The sequence below is a fragment of the Lithobates pipiens genome, unplaced genomic scaffold (genome assembly GCF_037356315.1).
Source record: "Lithobates pipiens isolate NorthernLeopardFrog02 unplaced genomic scaffold, aLitPip1_a1.2 Scaffold_23, whole genome shotgun sequence".
Taxonomy (NCBI): domain Eukaryota; kingdom Metazoa; phylum Chordata; class Amphibia; order Anura; family Ranidae; genus Lithobates; species Lithobates pipiens.
Window position 1 is genome coordinate 54,629,577 of NW_027507785.1, and position 16,910 is coordinate 54,646,486.

Sequence of the window (16,910 nt, forward strand, 5' to 3'; positions counted from 1 at the left end):
AAGGATTTTTTCATTCAGCCGTATTATTTTTCCTGCAAATCTTCTTTTGTTAGCTTTGCATTAATTTTAAACACGAACGTCTACGGAAAAAAAAAAAAAAATTCATGGATCTCGGGTTGACGTACTGGGACTGTCAACCTGCCCCGGCCTGTACACTCAAGTTGGCCAGAACAATGTGTGCAACGTACAAGACCTAAGAGCAGGAGAATTATATGATTTATTATCACTGCTGGATATATGAGGCCTCATTGTATCCAGTTTACTGTTTTATTGAAGGCCAAACCTAATATTTCAGGTTTGCATAGTCAACTTAGATACACAGACGTGATGACAACAAAAGACTAAATACTCCCCCCCCCCCCCCCGGGGATGTCCTTTTTGTAAAGGATTTTTTTTTTATTTTTACATTTTTGCCCAAGGATAGAGTAGACCTTTGTTTAACCCAAGCATGTCACCTATAAGCCAAAAACATTATGACCACCCACCATAACTCATTAAGGCATGGACTCCACTAGACCTCTGAAGGTATGCTGTGGTATATCTGGCATCAAGCCATCTGGAAGTTGCAAGGTGGGGGCCTTCATGTATCGGCCTTCTTTTCCAGCACATCCCACAGATGTTCGATTGGATGGAAGACCGGAGAATTTGGAGGCCAAGTCAACACCTCAAACTCCTGGTTGTGTTCCTTAAACCATTCTTGATTTAAAGCGGAGGTCCACCCTAAAGTGGAGCTTCCACTCATTGGAACCCTCCCCCCCCTCCGGCACCACAATTGGCACCTTTCAGGGGGGAGGGGGGTGCAGGTACCTGTACAGTACAGGTATCTGCACCCACTTCCGGCGTAGATTCTGCAGAAGGTACGCCCCTTTCCGCAGAATCTACGCCCCTTTCCGAAAGTCCCCCGCTGTCTGCTGGGAAACACGCGGATCCCAGAGACAGCGGGGACCATCCTTATTGCGCAGCGCGACTCGCGCATGCGCAGTAGGGAACCGGGAAATGAAGCCGAAAGGCTCCACTTCCTGATTCCCATACCCAAGATGGCGGCGGCAGCACCCGAGAGACGATCGAGAGATCGGCTTCGGGTGCCGACATCGCGGGCGCGCTGGGCGGGTAAGTGTCATTATTTTAAAAGTCAGCAGCTGCAGTATTTGTAGCTGCTGGCTTTAAAAAAAAAAAAAGGCGGACTCCCGCTTTAATCAGACAAGATCACCTTCTTACGTTGCAGTTTCCAGTCTCGCCTAAGGTTGCCACCTTTTCTTCAAGCCAAACCCGAACACTTTAGCAGCACAGGGTACATTCATTTTCGTGGTATACACAATAGGATTATAAAAGACTCGGGACACCTTTGGGTGCCCCAAGGAGAGTGGTAGTAATGCAGCTCGCTGCGGCAAACAGTGGGTGTGGCCAAATTGCTCTTTCTGACATCATGGTCCCCCCCCAGTGATGCCAAACCTGTCCCCCCCCAGACAGCGACCTGCAGCTCCCGAATGGCAACAGATTTTTATGTGACTACAGTGGAACCTTGGTTGATGCGGTTAACGAGCATTTTGAAAGACGAGCAACTTTTTTTCAATTCTGACTCGGTTTGCTAGCGTTGTCTCGCAAAACGTTGAGAATTCAAGCTAATGGGGTGTGCAGTACCGCATTTCGCCAGAGGTACCAGGGCACCAGTGACACTTGGAACAGTTCGGAGCCATTTGGAAATACTCAGAATCACTCCGTCATACTTTCCGAGCCTTTCTGATGGCTTTCCGAGTTCAGCCAAGCTATCCGAGAGTATTTTCGGTGCCCCCCACCTCTGGCCACATGCGGTATTGCATGCAATAGAAGTCAATGCAGAATGAATTATCTTAGTTTCCCTTGACTTCTATGGGGAAACTCGCTTTGATATGCGAGTGCTTTAAAATACAAGCATTCTCCTGGAGCGGATTATGCTCATAATCCAAGGTTCCACTGTATCTCAGTTACTTGGAGAGCCACAGCCCAGTCTAAATAATGTGTCCGGGTTTCAGGCAGACTGAAACCCGGACACAAGATTCCAAACCCGAACTGTCCGGGTGAATCCTGGACAGGTGGCAACCCTAGTCTCGCCTACCTACACAGGGTGATGGGGCAAGTCCTTTCTTCCCCCAGTGGCACACTCTCTGCTCAGCCTCCCCGCCTTGCCCAGTACAGTCCATAGCTCCCAACTGTCCCTGATTTAGAGGTACTGTCCCTGATTTGGAACAAAGTCACCCTGTCCCTCTTTCCTCCTCATTTGTCTCTCATTTTGGTCTGATCTATATAGTTGTAAGTGCTAAACCTTCCATCCAATTTCTAAATTGCTGCATCTGTAAATTCGAAAAGCCTATATAAAGGAATAGTAATGGTAAAAAAGCACTTGTGGGTTTAACCAATCATTTTTTTTCAATTCTCCCATAAAGGGGGCTTGGCAAGGGGTGTGTCATATGCCTACATACTTTTGCTTTTGGGGCAGGCCACACTCTGAACTGGTGAAAGTAGTGGGCTTGTGTGCGAATCTGGAATCTGGAAGTCAGAGGGCCCACCTGGGCCCTCTGAGTTTCCTCTTTTACATACAAGCTCACCACATTTACCTGGCAGCTCAGAGTGTGGCCTGCCGGCCCCTACCTTGCATGCATGTGCAGAGTTTTGTTGGGCAGGGAAGAAGGGGCTGTACTGGGCTGGGCGGGTGCTAAGCAGAGACTGCAGTGCTGTGGGAAAGGGCATCCTGTGTAGGTGAAGCCAGAAACCGAGAGGACCCAGGATGGGCTTGGGCACACCCCTGCCTGGCCAGCCTGGGCCCTCTGAGTTTACTGAATTATGTACGTAGGGTGACGCAGTAAGAGATTTTCCCCAGTAACACAGTGTAAAACCTAATGTTACAGGGAGGCCACGTGGGCTCCCTGGAGCAAAGGTGGGGTCGCCCCTCTGCATTGGGGACTGGGGGAAGGTCATGGCTGGCAGGCTGGAGGTGGACGTGGCCATCACCGTATTATGATACAAAGACTTGTGCATTCACTGCCAGCCAGCTGGGTAGTTTCATGGACAGCTGCTGAGGGCCAGGTGAAATCATGTAGTAGGCTGGATGTGGCCCATGGGCCGTAGCTTGGAGACCCCTAAACTAGATAAAAACTCAGTGTGCCCACCCACGTGTACTCTGAGACAGTCCACCCATTTGTATTCTAAGACAGTCCACCCATGTGGACTCTGAGACAGTCATGTCCATCCATGTGTATCCTGAGACAGTCCATCCATGTGTATCCTGAGACAGTCCATCCATGTGTACCCTGAGACAGTCCACCCATGTGTATCCTGAGACAGTGCACCCATCTGTTCTTTGAGACAGTCCACCCTGTGATTAGCGCAGAGCTGCGCCGACTTCCTGGCGGGCTCTGCACATGGAGCATGCGAACACGCCGGAGCTCATCCCTAATCCTGAGACAGTCCACCCATATGTGCCCTGAGACAGTCTACCCATGTGTATCCTGAGACAGTCCACTCATGTGTCCTTTGAGACAGTCCACTCATGTGTCCTTTGAGACAGTCCACCAATGTGTCCTTTGAGACAGTCCACCCATGTGTATCCTGAGACAATCCACCCATGTGTATCCTGGGACAGTCCACCCATCTGTTCTTTGAGACAGTCCACCCTGTGATTAGCGCAGAGCCACGCCGACTTCCTGGTGGGCTCCGCACGTGGAGCATGCGAACACGCCGGAGCTCATCCCTAATCCTGAGGCAGTCCACCCATATGTGCCCTGAGACAGTCTACCCATGTGTATCCTGAGACAGTCCACCCATGTGTCCTTTGAGACAGTCCACTCATGTGTCCTTTGAGACAGTCCACCAATGTGTCCTTTGAGACAGTCCACCCATGTGTATCCTGAGACAGTCCACCCATGTGTCCTTTGAGACAGTCCACCCATGTGTATCCTGAGACAGTCCACCCATGTGTATCCTGAGACAGTCCACCCATGTGTACTCTGAGACATTAGTCCCAATTGCATATTCCAAAACCATAACAGGTCACTTGTGGACCTAACCAAGGATAGGGCGTCTAAAGAGAATGTAAAGTAAATCAGCAACCAATCAGGTTTTCCTTTTCTGTTCACGGAACAGACAAAACTACAAAATCCCCGGGGCCTAAGAAAAGTGGTGAATGACGGGTATACAGAATCTGCTGGATATCAGGTTATGAAACTTCCTTCTGGATATATAAATGTAAATCACGTGTGATCTCCGACACGTGCCGAATCTCAACTGCCTGACCTGACATGACTTATCTGCCGGTGTGATGACTGTAGAGCAGGTGAATGGAGGACACGAGGCTGGAGGCCTGAAACAACCGAGGAAGCAATTAATAATGCCTAAAGAACTTATCGGGGAAACGCAATCCGAAAAAGTGCAGCAATCCAAAGCAATCAAAAAGGAATTGACAGTTTTACCTACACCAGTTTTGCTGTGATCTGACTGGTTGGTATGGGTACTGCATAACACTTTGCAGTGGGGGGATGATATTTATGAAGATTGTATGTACATTCATTCTGTGCAAATGGATAAAAAATTGAGCACTCATATTATTAGTTATTCACGTTGAATGTTTTTTTTTTCATTGGAAATAGAATGAGACAAGAAATTAATACATTATGGCCACTAGATGGAGCTGATGATCGCAGGAAATACTTATTTACTATCATCGTCAGCTCCATCTAGTGACCACAATACAGTATTTTTACCTTATTCTTTAAGAACCAATGACATTAAACCTGGAGAGGTAATAGACCAATAACATTCCATTTATTTTTCCATTAACAGAACGAATGTTTATTTTTTATAAACAAACCTCTTTTCCCTTTGGAATGTTATTAGAAGATCTAAGAACTGCCTTTAATTCCCTTATGAATTCCTGACCATACACTATACAATCTGATTGCACAATCTTCATTTAGAACAGGAATCTCCAAACTTTCTAAACAAGAGGCCAGTTTACTGTGTTCTTCAGTGTCAGTGGGAGGAATAGTGCCCCATCATTGATGTCAGTGGGTTGTATAGTGCAGTGTTTCTCAAATCCAGTCCTCAAGGCGCCCCAACAGGTCATGTTTTCAGGCTCACCATTATTTTGCACAGGTGATTTGATCAGTTTCACTGCCTTAGTAATTACCACAGCCATTTCATCAGAGGGAAATCCTAAAAACATGACCTGTTGGGGAGCCTTGAGGACTGGAGTTGAGAAACACTGGTATAGTGCCCCATTATTGGTGTCAGTGGGAGAAATTATGTCCCATTGTTGGTGTCAGTGGGAGGAATAATGCCCCATGATTGGTGGCAGTGGGAGGCATATGCCTCACTTTTGGTGTCAGTGGGAGGAATAAAGCCCCATCATTGATGTTAGTGGAAGGAATAAAGCCCCATCATTGATGTTAGTGGGAGGAATAGTGCCCCATTATCAGTGGGAGAAATAGTGCCCCATTGTTGGTGTCAGTGGGAGGAATTATGCCTCATTGTTGGTGTCAGTGGGAGGAATAGTGCCCCATCATTGGTGTCAGTGGGAGGAATAGTGCCCCATCATTGGTGTCAGTGGGAGGAATAGTGCCCCATCATTGGTGTCAGTGGGAGGAATTATACCCCACTGTTGGTGTCAGTGGGAGAAATGATGCCCTATTGTTGGTGTCAGGGGGAGGAATATTGCCCCATCATTAGTATCAGGGCAAGCAAAGGGCCGCAGTTTGGAGACCACTGCTTTAGATCTATCATTAACTATGTAGTGCAGAGACATACCTGTGAGGATACAAACTGAATGGCTTGTTTCGGTGTGTCCCCATACAGTATAATATACAATGTATCAGATATATTGGACTCCAGGCTCTCCAAACTCTGACTGGTCCAATCAGTGTGATAAATAATTCTATACAGCCCTGTTCATACTATTGCTCTGCGAGAACACGTGCAGTACTGTAGTGCATGGTAGCGTGCATTAGGTTTACGCCCTTTTTGGGGGCTTTGAGGTTGAAACGCGTCGGGAGAGTGTTCTCTACAGGCGGAGTACAGGAGCAGAAGCCCTCTTTTACCATTTCATTCACATTTCTGCAACAGGGAGTCGGTGTCTGTGTGCAGACACATTAACATTCAGCGTAACGCACATTAATGCGCAGGCGCTGGCGCGGCACAACAGTGTGAACGGGGCATAATGGGACCCCTATATCATGAATTTTCCTTTTGTTTCTTCGCAGCTCTGTTTCTGATTGTATGGGGTGAAGAGCCAGAAACAATACAACACGGGTGTACCAATGGAGGATGCTACCCCGCCACAGGAAACCTTCTCACTGGTCGAGACGACAACCTCAGCGCCACGTCCACGTGTGGCATGGAATCGAGCCAGGATTACTGCATTGTCAGCCATCTCTCGGTAGGACAATAATATATTTATTGGTTACTTATCTTATTATAAGACTCGGGGTTCATGTCATTAAGCTAAGGACAAGTACGCACTAGTCGTTGGGGGGGCCGCCCCTTTCATTCATTGGATTTCAGTGCTGTCAATCATGGAGACTCAGAATCACAAGTGGGCGTTACCTATGCTAATACAGCCTGTCCAGGAACACCCGTTTTTCCAGACTGATATCCACCCATCGAGACATTTTGATATTTGCATAACTCCTCCCAAAAGCCAGCCCATTGCTTACATCAGGACTCTTTAAGAGGAGTGCTGAGGCAGAGAGCTGCAATGTTTTCAGGAAGGTATGTAGAGCCCGCTACTGGCTCCTCCCACCAGCCATGATCTGCCTGCATTGCATAGAGAAGCACAGAGACACAGTGATGTCATCAATGGGTCTAAAATAAAGTAAGTCATGAAAATTGAAAGTTTATATATAAAAATATCATTAAATTTAAAATATAAGCCGAATAAAATGCTAAAACAAACACAAACTTTCTAAGAGTGATTTAATAACCACTTGGCCTCCAGAAGATTTATCCCCCTTCCTGCCCGGGCTATTTTTATTTTTTTTTCAAAACTGCACTGCATCGCTTTAACTGACAATTGTGCGGTCGTACAACAACAAAAATATAACTTTTTTTTTCCCCCCACAAATAGTTTTCTTTTGGTGGTATTTGATCACGCTTTTTATTTTTTGCACTATAAACAAAAAAAAGACAATAAAAAAAAATTATATATATATATATATATATATATATATATATATATATATATATGTATATATATATATATATATATATATGTATATATATATATATATATAAAAATTTTCTTTCTGCTATTAAACATATGCAATAAAAAACAATGTAAAATAATCAAATTTCTCCATCAATTTAAGCCAATATGTATTCTGCTATATAATTTTGATTTTAAAAAAAATCCCAATAAGTGTATATTGATTGGTTTGCGCAAATGTTATCGCGTCTACAAACTATGAGATATTTTTTATTTTTTAAAAGAAAAACATTTTTAGTAGCAATTTATAGCGGGGCTGCGATATTGCGGTGGACAGTCGGATACTAACTGACACTTTTGACACTTTTTGGGGACCAATGACACTAATACAGTGATTAGTGCTAAAAATATGCACTGCCACTGTACTAATGACACTGGCTGGGAAGGGGTTAACACCGGGGGAGATCAAAGGGTTAAATGTGTGCCTAATGAGTGTTTTACTGCAGTGGGGGAGGTGCTTTTACTAAGGGAAGGCATAGATCCGTGTCTCTGCTTTGCAGGAACACAGGATCCATGCCTTCCTTGCTGACAGAATTGGCGATCTGCCTTGTTTACATAGACATATCACCGTTCTGCCTGTGTACTGAATGATCAGCGGGGGCAGGGGGACTTCGGGTCCGCGGGACCCGCTGTGTATAATCACAGCGGTAGCGACCCTCCGGTGGCGCGCACTCGCGCCTGATACCCGGAAATGCAGGATCGTGCATATATACATGTGATCCTGCGCAGCGCGGTCATCCTGTAGCATTAAATGTGCTATGCAGCGGTCCACAACCGGTTAATAACCGGCGATTCACACATACATTAACCACTTGCCAACAAGCCGCCGCAGTTATACTGCAGGAGGTTGGCTCGGCTGCGCGAATCGGTGTCATTGTACGTCGGGCGCGTGCTAGGCGTTCTGTGGGCGCGCGTGCCTCCAGAGGCCCATTCGCTAGCAGGGGGAGCCAACCAGCGGGCCCGCTGGACTCGATGTCCGCCGGCCACCCGCGATCACTCCACAGAGAGGCAGAATGGGGATCTGCCTGTGTAAACAAAGCAGATCCCTGTTCTGAGAGGAATAGAGTGAGATTGTCTGTTCCTAGTCATCAGGGACAGTGATCTCTCTCTACGCACTGTTGGCTCCCCCCCCCCCCCCCCCCACAGTTATAAAACACCTCCCTAGGGAACATTTAAACCCTTGATCGCCCCCTTAGTGTTAACCCCTTCCCTGCCAGTGTCATTTATACAGTAATCAGGGCATTTTTATAGCACTGATCGCTGTATAAATGTCATTGGTCCCAAAAAAAGTGTCTGACCTGTCCGCTGCAATGTCACCGTCCCGCTAAAAATCGCAGATCACTGCCAATACTAGTAAAGAAAAAAAAATAATAATAAAAATGCTACAAATTTTTCCTCCTATTTTGTAGACGCAATAACTTTCGCACAAACCAATCAATATACACTTATTGGGATTTTTTTTATACCAAAAATACGTAGTAGAATACATATTGAATACATGAATTAACAGCGCTAGCAGAATATTAAACATCAACCTAATTATGTGCTCAAAAAGTATTGACCATGACGATATTATCAAAATAGATACATATATAACGAATAAAGTGCTAGGTGCTCCAAATTAAAGTGCTTAGATAAGGTGATCAAATGCCGCACTCCCCTCTTGAGGCCCCACTCACCCGAGATAACGGGCCCTTAGCTCTGCAGTCTAGGGGTCAATAAGGCTGTGATCTAAAAGATCTGCTGTATATAAAGTGGACTCTTCCATACGGGTATTCACGTGGGTGGACCAAGGAAGATCAATCATAATGGGAAAACAGAAAATAGCCAATAGTGAAATACCGCTGCTACTTAGGGTTGCCACCTGTCCAGGATTCACCCGGACAGTTCGGGTTTGGAACCATGCGTCCGGGTTTCAGACTGCATGAAACCCGGACACAGTGTTTCCTCTCCATACATCAGAGTTCTCAGTGTTCCTCCTTAAATCCGGGTTCCCCGAGGATCCCTTATGTCATAGTCCCCAGAGTTCTCCTAATCATCAGAGTCTGCAGAGTCCCCCCTTACAGTGAAAAGGAACTCTACGAGTTCAGATGTTAAAAGGGGAACTCTGCAGACTCTGATGTAAAGGGGGCCCTTGTTATTAATTACATAACATTAGAAATGTTATTTAATAACAAAAAAAAATATATATATATATATATATATAGTTTATAATATTAAAAAAAAAATAGCTGTGTGCCGCTAAAGTGTTCGGGTTTGACTTGAAGAAAGGGTGGCAGCCCTACTGCTACTAGATAAACTGCGCAATCGAACAACGCCACTCACGAGACAACTCTGTAAAACAGGCATCGGTAAGTTCCCGGGTTCGCCGCTGGACGGCGCGCGTTCCACGGATAGCGGAATTTGCGTCACTGGTTCGTGAAACCGGAAATACGTCGGCGCGTTTCGTCCCTCGTCCAAAGAGTGACAATTTTGAAAAAAAAAATATAATAATATAATACATATCCAAAAAAAAGAAATATTTAAAAAACAAATGTATTTATCAGTTTAGGCCAGGGGTCTCAAACTGGCGGCCCTCCAGCTGCTGCGAAACTACAAGTCCCATCATGCCTGTGGGAGTCAGGCTTGTAACTGTCAGCCTTGCAATGCCTCATGGGACTTGTAGTTTCGCAACAGCTGGAGGGTCATCAGTGTGAGACCCCTGGTTTAGGCCAATATATATTCTCCTGGATATTTTTGGTGAAAAAAACTTGCAATAGGCGTACGGGATAGATTTATGGACTTTTATTTACTTTTATTGTTTTAATTGGTAATGGCGGTGATCTGCGATTTTTAGCGGGACTGTGACATTGCGGGTGGACAAATCTGACCCCAAATGACGCTTTTTTTCGAGACCCGTGACACCAATACAGTGATCAGTACTATAAAAATGCACAGATCAATGTATAAATGACACTGACAGGGAAGGAGTTAACACTAGGGGCGATCAAGGGGATAAGTATGTTCCCTGGGTGTGTTCTAACTGTAGGGGGGGGGGGTGGGCTAACAGGGACATTACAGAGAACGCTGTTCCCGATCACTGGGAACAGAAGATCTCTGACATGTCATTAGGCAGAACGCGGATCTGCCTCTCCTCGCGGCAATCGCGGGTCACCACAGAAGTCGAGTCTGCCGGGCCCGCGGCGCGCGTGCTACCGGTGGTGTGCACATGCCCGCTGTCTCCCATGCACGGGCCGCCATACAGCTACAGGAGAGCCGACCTGCTGCAGTATGACGGCGGCTGTGAGCATAATTCGTTCCGGAAACATGCTTGTAATCCAAAGCACTTGTATATCAAAGCAAATTTCCCCATAAGAAATAATGGAAACTCGGATGATTCGTTCCACAAACATTTATTCATAAATCCTTCAGTTTATAGTCCATATAAAAAGATTATAGCGATGTGATCGGGTTGTATAACCATAAAATGTCCATCCACACATGGAAGCCTCCACAAGTGTAGCAATATGTTGCTAAATGTTGTACCTTCATTAAATGTAACCATATTGCTACACTTAGAGGCGCCCTTCTTCTCTTTTACACTCAGTCGTGACGCTACTTGTATATCAACACAAAATTTATGAAAAATGTTGCTTGCTTTGCAAAACGCTCTCCAATCAAAGTTTTATTGTATTTATTTTATTCAAATTTTTTTTTTTAAACTGTCTCTTTTGTTTTTTGGATCAACTTTATTGCTTTCACAAGAGATGAACAACATCCTTTGTTAAAGCATGGGCAGTGACAGGTCCTCTTTATGAAGATAACCCCCCCCCCTCCCCCCCCAAATCTCTCCTCTGGGTTCCAATGCAGCCAATCAGACGCAGAGCGGTCTTATTGGCCGCTTCCCTGGTTTCCGGGGTCAAAAAGATGGCGATCTGACAGCAAAGCCCCCCCCCCGCAGAAGAGTTCAGCCACGCTTCTGGCAAAGAGGGAATTTTCTTACCTAGGAGATGTTGTCAGGTCCAGGCATCATCCTGGTATAACTACTTCAACCCGGCGACGTCATATGACATCATATGGGCAGAAAGTGGGTAAAAGCACACTAAAAAAATAAAATAAATGCATTGGAAAAAAAATTTGTGCAGAGTCTTATGCTGGCCATACACCATACAATTTTCTTATTCAATTTTCTTTATATTTTACCTTTAACTATGTAGTACAAGGGCCGGCCTGATTGCATACAAATTAAAAGTGTTTAGGTCTGACCTCCTATTATATGGTTTTGGTTGTACAAGAAAATTGTATAATGTATGGCCAGCCTTACTGTCCGTCAAGTAATTGTTTCCTCCCCATCTCGTCTGTACGCCCCCCCCCCATCCAGACACACGGATCTCATTATAGTCCTGTCCTTGGAGACACATTCCCGGCCCGTCCTAATCAGAACGATAACAGAAATGCCAACCAGGACGCAGGAATCTGGGCCAACGCTTTATCTGAGAGCCGAGCGCTCCGCAGGTACAATGCCGCTTTGTCTGCTGATACCTGAAGAAAACTAAAGCTGAACTCCGGGGCAAACAACCAATAATACATACAGTATGTGAACCTCTTCTACCCGACGAAGAAATTCAAAGCCGAAGTTTAGCTTAAAAAAACGTTTTCTCTACCGCTTTAGTGACACTGTTACAGAGCCTTGAAAAAGTATTCATACCCCTTGTTACAGTGCATTTTTTGGTGCATTTAGGTGCATACCGGTGTGTTTTTGATGAGTTTTACAGCTTTCCAGGACAGTCCAGTGCAGGAAAAATGCAGCATGTTGTACTTTTTTTCTGGAACTGGAACACACTGGAACTGCGAGCACTGGTGTGAACTATGCCATTGAAAACCATATAAACTACTTTCCATGCGTTTTTGATGCAGAAAAAAATGCACTAAGGGCTAGTTCACACCATAGAAACGCAGTTTGGATGCATTCCAGGTGCTTTTCTGCATGTGCGTTTTTGATGTGTTTTTGATGCAGTCCAGTGCTTTTTTTCGCCCCCTCATTTTTTTTTTTTAACCTTAAATAAGGACAAGTGTGTTGCAGTGCGTTTTTGGTGCATTTAGGTGCGTTCCGGTGCATTTTTGATGCGTTTTACAGCGTTCCAGTACAGTCCAGTGCAGAAAAAATGCAGCATGTGCTATTTTTTTTCTGGAACTGGAACTGCGAGCACTGGTGTGAACTATGCCATTGAAAACCATATAAACTACTTTCCATGCGTTTTTGATGCAGAAAAACGCACTGGACTGCATGTGGTGTGAATTGGCCCTAATCTATTTTAAAGCGGAGGTCCACCCTAAAGTGGACCTTCCGCTCATCGGAACCCTCCCCCCCTCCGGCACCACAATTGGCACCTTTCAGGGGGGAGGGGGGTGCAGTTACCTGTACAGTACAGGTATCTGCACCCACTTCCGGGATAGCTCTCTGCGGAAAGGGGCGTAGATTACGCCCCTTTCCGCAAGTTCCCGCCCCTTTCCGCAAGTGCCCCGCTGCCTGCTGGGAAACACACAGATCCCAGAGGCAGCGGGGACCGTCCTTATTGCGCAGCGCTACTCGCGCATGCTCAGTAGGGAACCAGGAAATGAAGCCGCAAGGCTCCATTTCCTGATTCCCATACCCAAGATGGCGGCGGCAGCACCCGAGAGACGATCAAGAGATCGGCTTCGGGTGACGACATCGCGGGCGCGCTGGACAGGTAAGTGTCACTATTTTAAAAGTCAGCAGCTGCAGTATTTGTAGCTGCTGGCTTTTAAAAAAAAAAAAAAAAACGCGGAGTCCCGTCGGACTCCCACTTTAAGGGTGATTTTTTGTGATCGACCAACACAAAGTGGCACATAAGGCTGGATTCACACCTATTGCATTTTTAGTGCTTTTTGCATTTTGCAGATTTGCACTACAGTCCATTTAACATGGGTGCCTATGGAACACATTCTGTAGAGCAAATCTGCAAAATGCAAAAAGCACTAAAAATGCCATAGGTGTGCATCAGGCCTAATTGTGAAGTGGAAGGAAAGTGATAATTGGTTTTCAAAACTTTTTATAAATAAATATGTGAAAAGTGTGTGAGGGGGGGGGGGCATTTATATTCAGCCCCCTTTACTCTGATACCCCTAACTAAAATCTAGTGGAACCAATTGCCTTCAGAAGTCACCTAATTAGTAAATGGAGCCCACCTGTGTGTAATTGAATCTCAGTATAAATACAGCTGTTCTGTGAACTTAGTAAACAAACAGCATCGTGAAGGCCAAGGAACACACCAGACAGGTCAGGGATGAAGTTGTGGAGAAGTATAAAGCAGGGTTAGGTTATAAAAAAATATCCCAAACTTTGAACATCTCACGGGGCTCTGTTCAATCCAAAAATGGAAAGAGTATGGCACAACTGCAAACCTACCAAGACATGTCCGTCCACCTAAACTGACCGGCCGGGCAAGGAGAACATTCATCAGAGAAGCTGCCTAGAGGCCCATGGTAACTCTGGAGGAGCTGCAGAGATCCACAGCTCAGGGGGGAGAATCTGTCCACAGGACAACTATTAGTCGTCTCTCTACAAATCTGCCCTTTATGGAAGAGTGACAAGAAGAAAGACATGGTTGAAAGAAAGTCATAAGAAGTCCTGTTTGTAGTTTGCGAGAAGCCATGTGGAGGACACAGCAAACATGTGGAAGAAGGTGCTCTGGTCAGATGAGACCAAAACTGAACTTTTTGGCCTAAAAGCAAAACGCTATGTGTGGGGGAAAACTAACACTGCACATCACGCTGAACACACCATCCCCACTGTGAGACATGGTGGTGGCAGCATCATGTTGTGGGGATGCTTTTCTTCAGCAGGGACAGGGAAGCTGGACAGAGTTGATGGGAAGATGGATGGAGACAAACACAGGACAATCTTAGCCACTTGCCGACCACCTCACGCCGATATACGCCGGCAGAAGGGCTCGTGCAGGCAGAATCACGTACCCGTACAATGCCCTTTAAGAGGCGGCCAGCGGGCGCACACCCGCAGCAAGCTCCGTGAGTCGGGTTGCGGGTCCCGCGGACTCGATCGCCGCAGGGATACCCGCGATCACCTCACGAGGAGGAAGAACGGGAAGATGCTAATGTAAACAAGCGTCTCCCTGATCTGCCTAGTGACAGGTCACTGATCTCTGCTAAGTAGGTGTCGTTCGTAACTTGGGGACTGCCTGTAGTAGTAGTAGTTGTTATAGTTTTCAAATCTTTTTATTAATTTTCAATGAATTAAATAACATTACAAAACATCTACAATAACATTCCTACATCCCCAACTACATATAACATTCCTAGAGTAGACATACCACAAAAATCTTTAAAATATCCTTTAATATATAATTATTCCTTCTCAATCTCTACAAAAAAAATAAAAAATAATAATTAAAATTAAAAATTTCCCCTTCCATTTCCCTTCCCTCAAAAGTGAAATAATTTTAATTGTGATTAAATTAAGAGTGAGTACTAATAAGGTATATCAACCCAGTTCACATAGCCCTTTTACAAATATTTCCTCAGTTATACTACTTCCTAGTGAATTCCTACACCCTAGTGAGAAAAAAAAGTAGTAGTAGTAGTTATAGGAATAATAATAATAATAATAATAATAATAAAAAATAAATAAATAACCCCAACTCCTAATCCTTACCCTAACCTAAACTGACCTTTAAAACCTTACCCTAACGAAAAAACATTATAATAAATAAATAATAATAATAATAAAAGAAGAAATAAAAGGTAATGGAAAAGCTAAAAAAGCTGAGATACTTAGCAAAAATGATGCAACAGATAATAGTTTTCTCTATTGGCTAATACAAAAAAAAAAGCCAAAGCTCAAAAACGCTGTATATAAACATGCAAGTCGCCCATAAAAACGGGCCAAAATCACTCATTAAAAAGAAAATGCTGGAAAAGCACTCAAAGATGCTACCCTCGGGTGTGAATGCAGCCTGAAGAGCGATCTGCATTTGGGTCACTCTTCAAAGAGAATTTTACAAACAATGAAGAGGCGTTGTATTGCCTCCACACCCTCCCCCAACCATTAGTGTAAACGATCCCTTAGGGGATCTATATCTAAAATAAAATTTGCACCCGGTGCAAGTGCATTTGTTCTGTGTGAATGGGGCCAGACAATGCCCCATCTATGGCATTGGGGTGGGAATATTGCCCCCCCAGTTGGTGTCAGTGGGAGGAATTATGCCCCATTGTTGGTGTCCGTGAAAGGAATAGTGTCTTGTAACAGTGCTTTAAGGCCTGTTGGTGCTGGTGGGAGGAATAGTGCCTCATAGTTGGTGTCAGTTGGAGGAATAGTGCCCCATTGTGTGTGTCAGTGGAAGGAATGAATAGTGCCCTGTCATTGGTGTCAGTGAGAGAAATTGTGCCCCATTGGTGTCAGTGGGAGAAATAGTGCCCCATCGTTGGTATCAGTGGGAGGAATAGTGCCCCATCATTGAAGTCAGTAAGAGTAATAGTGCCCCATCATTGGAGTCAGTTGGAGGGATAGTGCCTCATCATTAGTGTCAGTGGAAGGAATAGTGCCCCATCATTGAAGTCAGTAAGAGTAATAGTGCCCCATCATTGGAGTCAGTTGGAGGGATAGTGCCTCATCATTAGTGTCAGTGGAAGGAATAGTGCCCAATCATTGGAGTCAGTTGGAGGAATAGTGCCCAATCATTGGCATCAGTGGGAGGAATAGTGCCCCATTGTTGGTGTCAGAGGGAGTAATAGAGCCCAATCATTGGTATCAGTGGGAGGAATAGTGCCCCATTGATGGTGTCAGTGGTAGGAATAGTGCCCCATCGTTGGTCATTGTTGTCAGTGGGAGGAATAGTGCCCCATTGTTGGTGTCAGTGAATGAGGGAATAATGCCCAATCATTGGTATCAGTGGGGGGAATTAAGCCCCATTGTTGGTGTCAGTGAAAGGAGGAATAGTGCCCCATCATTGGTGTCAGTGGGAGGAATTACGCCCCATTGTTGGTGTCAGTGAACGGAGGAATAGTGCCTTGTAACAGTGCTCCAAGGGCTGGATAAAGGCAAGCAAAGGGCCATAGTTTGGAGACCACTGCCCAATAACATAGCAAATCATTATCCAGTTGGAATTTTAAATGAGATTTAGGTACGCTAATGGTATATAAAAAAGTTAATGATTGTCTGACTGACTCTATAACTCATTTTTGTTCATTTGACAACGAGGTGGAGACTAGTTCCTAACCTGCCTATATTAGTATCTCTGAAATCTTGTTCTCTGTTTCCCTGAATAGTATAACAAGCTGATCCATCAATTAGATAAGCTCTTAGCTCCTTAGCTAGGAGTTCATAGGAAAGTCCTTCTAACCCAGTGATTCTCAACCAGGGTTCCTCCAGAGGTTGTAGGGGTTCCTTCAGCATTGGGCAATTTCTGCCTCTCAGATAAGTTCCCACTGATACCACTGATCTTTTTAACTATCTGTAAGCCCCCATACACACTATCAGATTTTCTGCTGATTTTTTCCTTCAGATTTACCAAAACCATATAATATGAGGTCAAACCTTAGGAGTTTCAATTTGTATGCAATCAGGCAGGCCCTTCCACTACATGGTTTTGGTAAATCTGAAGGAAAAAATCAGCAGAAAATCTGATAGTGTGTATGGGGCTTAAAGCGGGAGTCCGCCGGG

At 45.0% G+C, this 16,910-nt stretch overlaps 1 protein-coding gene across 2 annotated transcripts in view; it reads left to right on the forward strand.

Annotated features, from left to right (window-relative positions):
* The window catches only part of LOC143927533 (laminin subunit beta-1-like), a 190,033-nt gene that overhangs the window by 61,834 nt on the left and 111,289 nt on the right, over positions 1 to 16,910 (forward strand). For both annotated transcript variants that reach the window (XM_077451647.1, XM_077451648.1), the window contains exon 3: positions 6,231 to 6,406. In XM_077451647.1, coding sequence (XP_077307773.1) covers positions 6,231 to 6,406 — 176 coding nt within the window. The remainder of the gene's footprint in view (positions 1 to 6,230; positions 6,407 to 16,910) is intronic.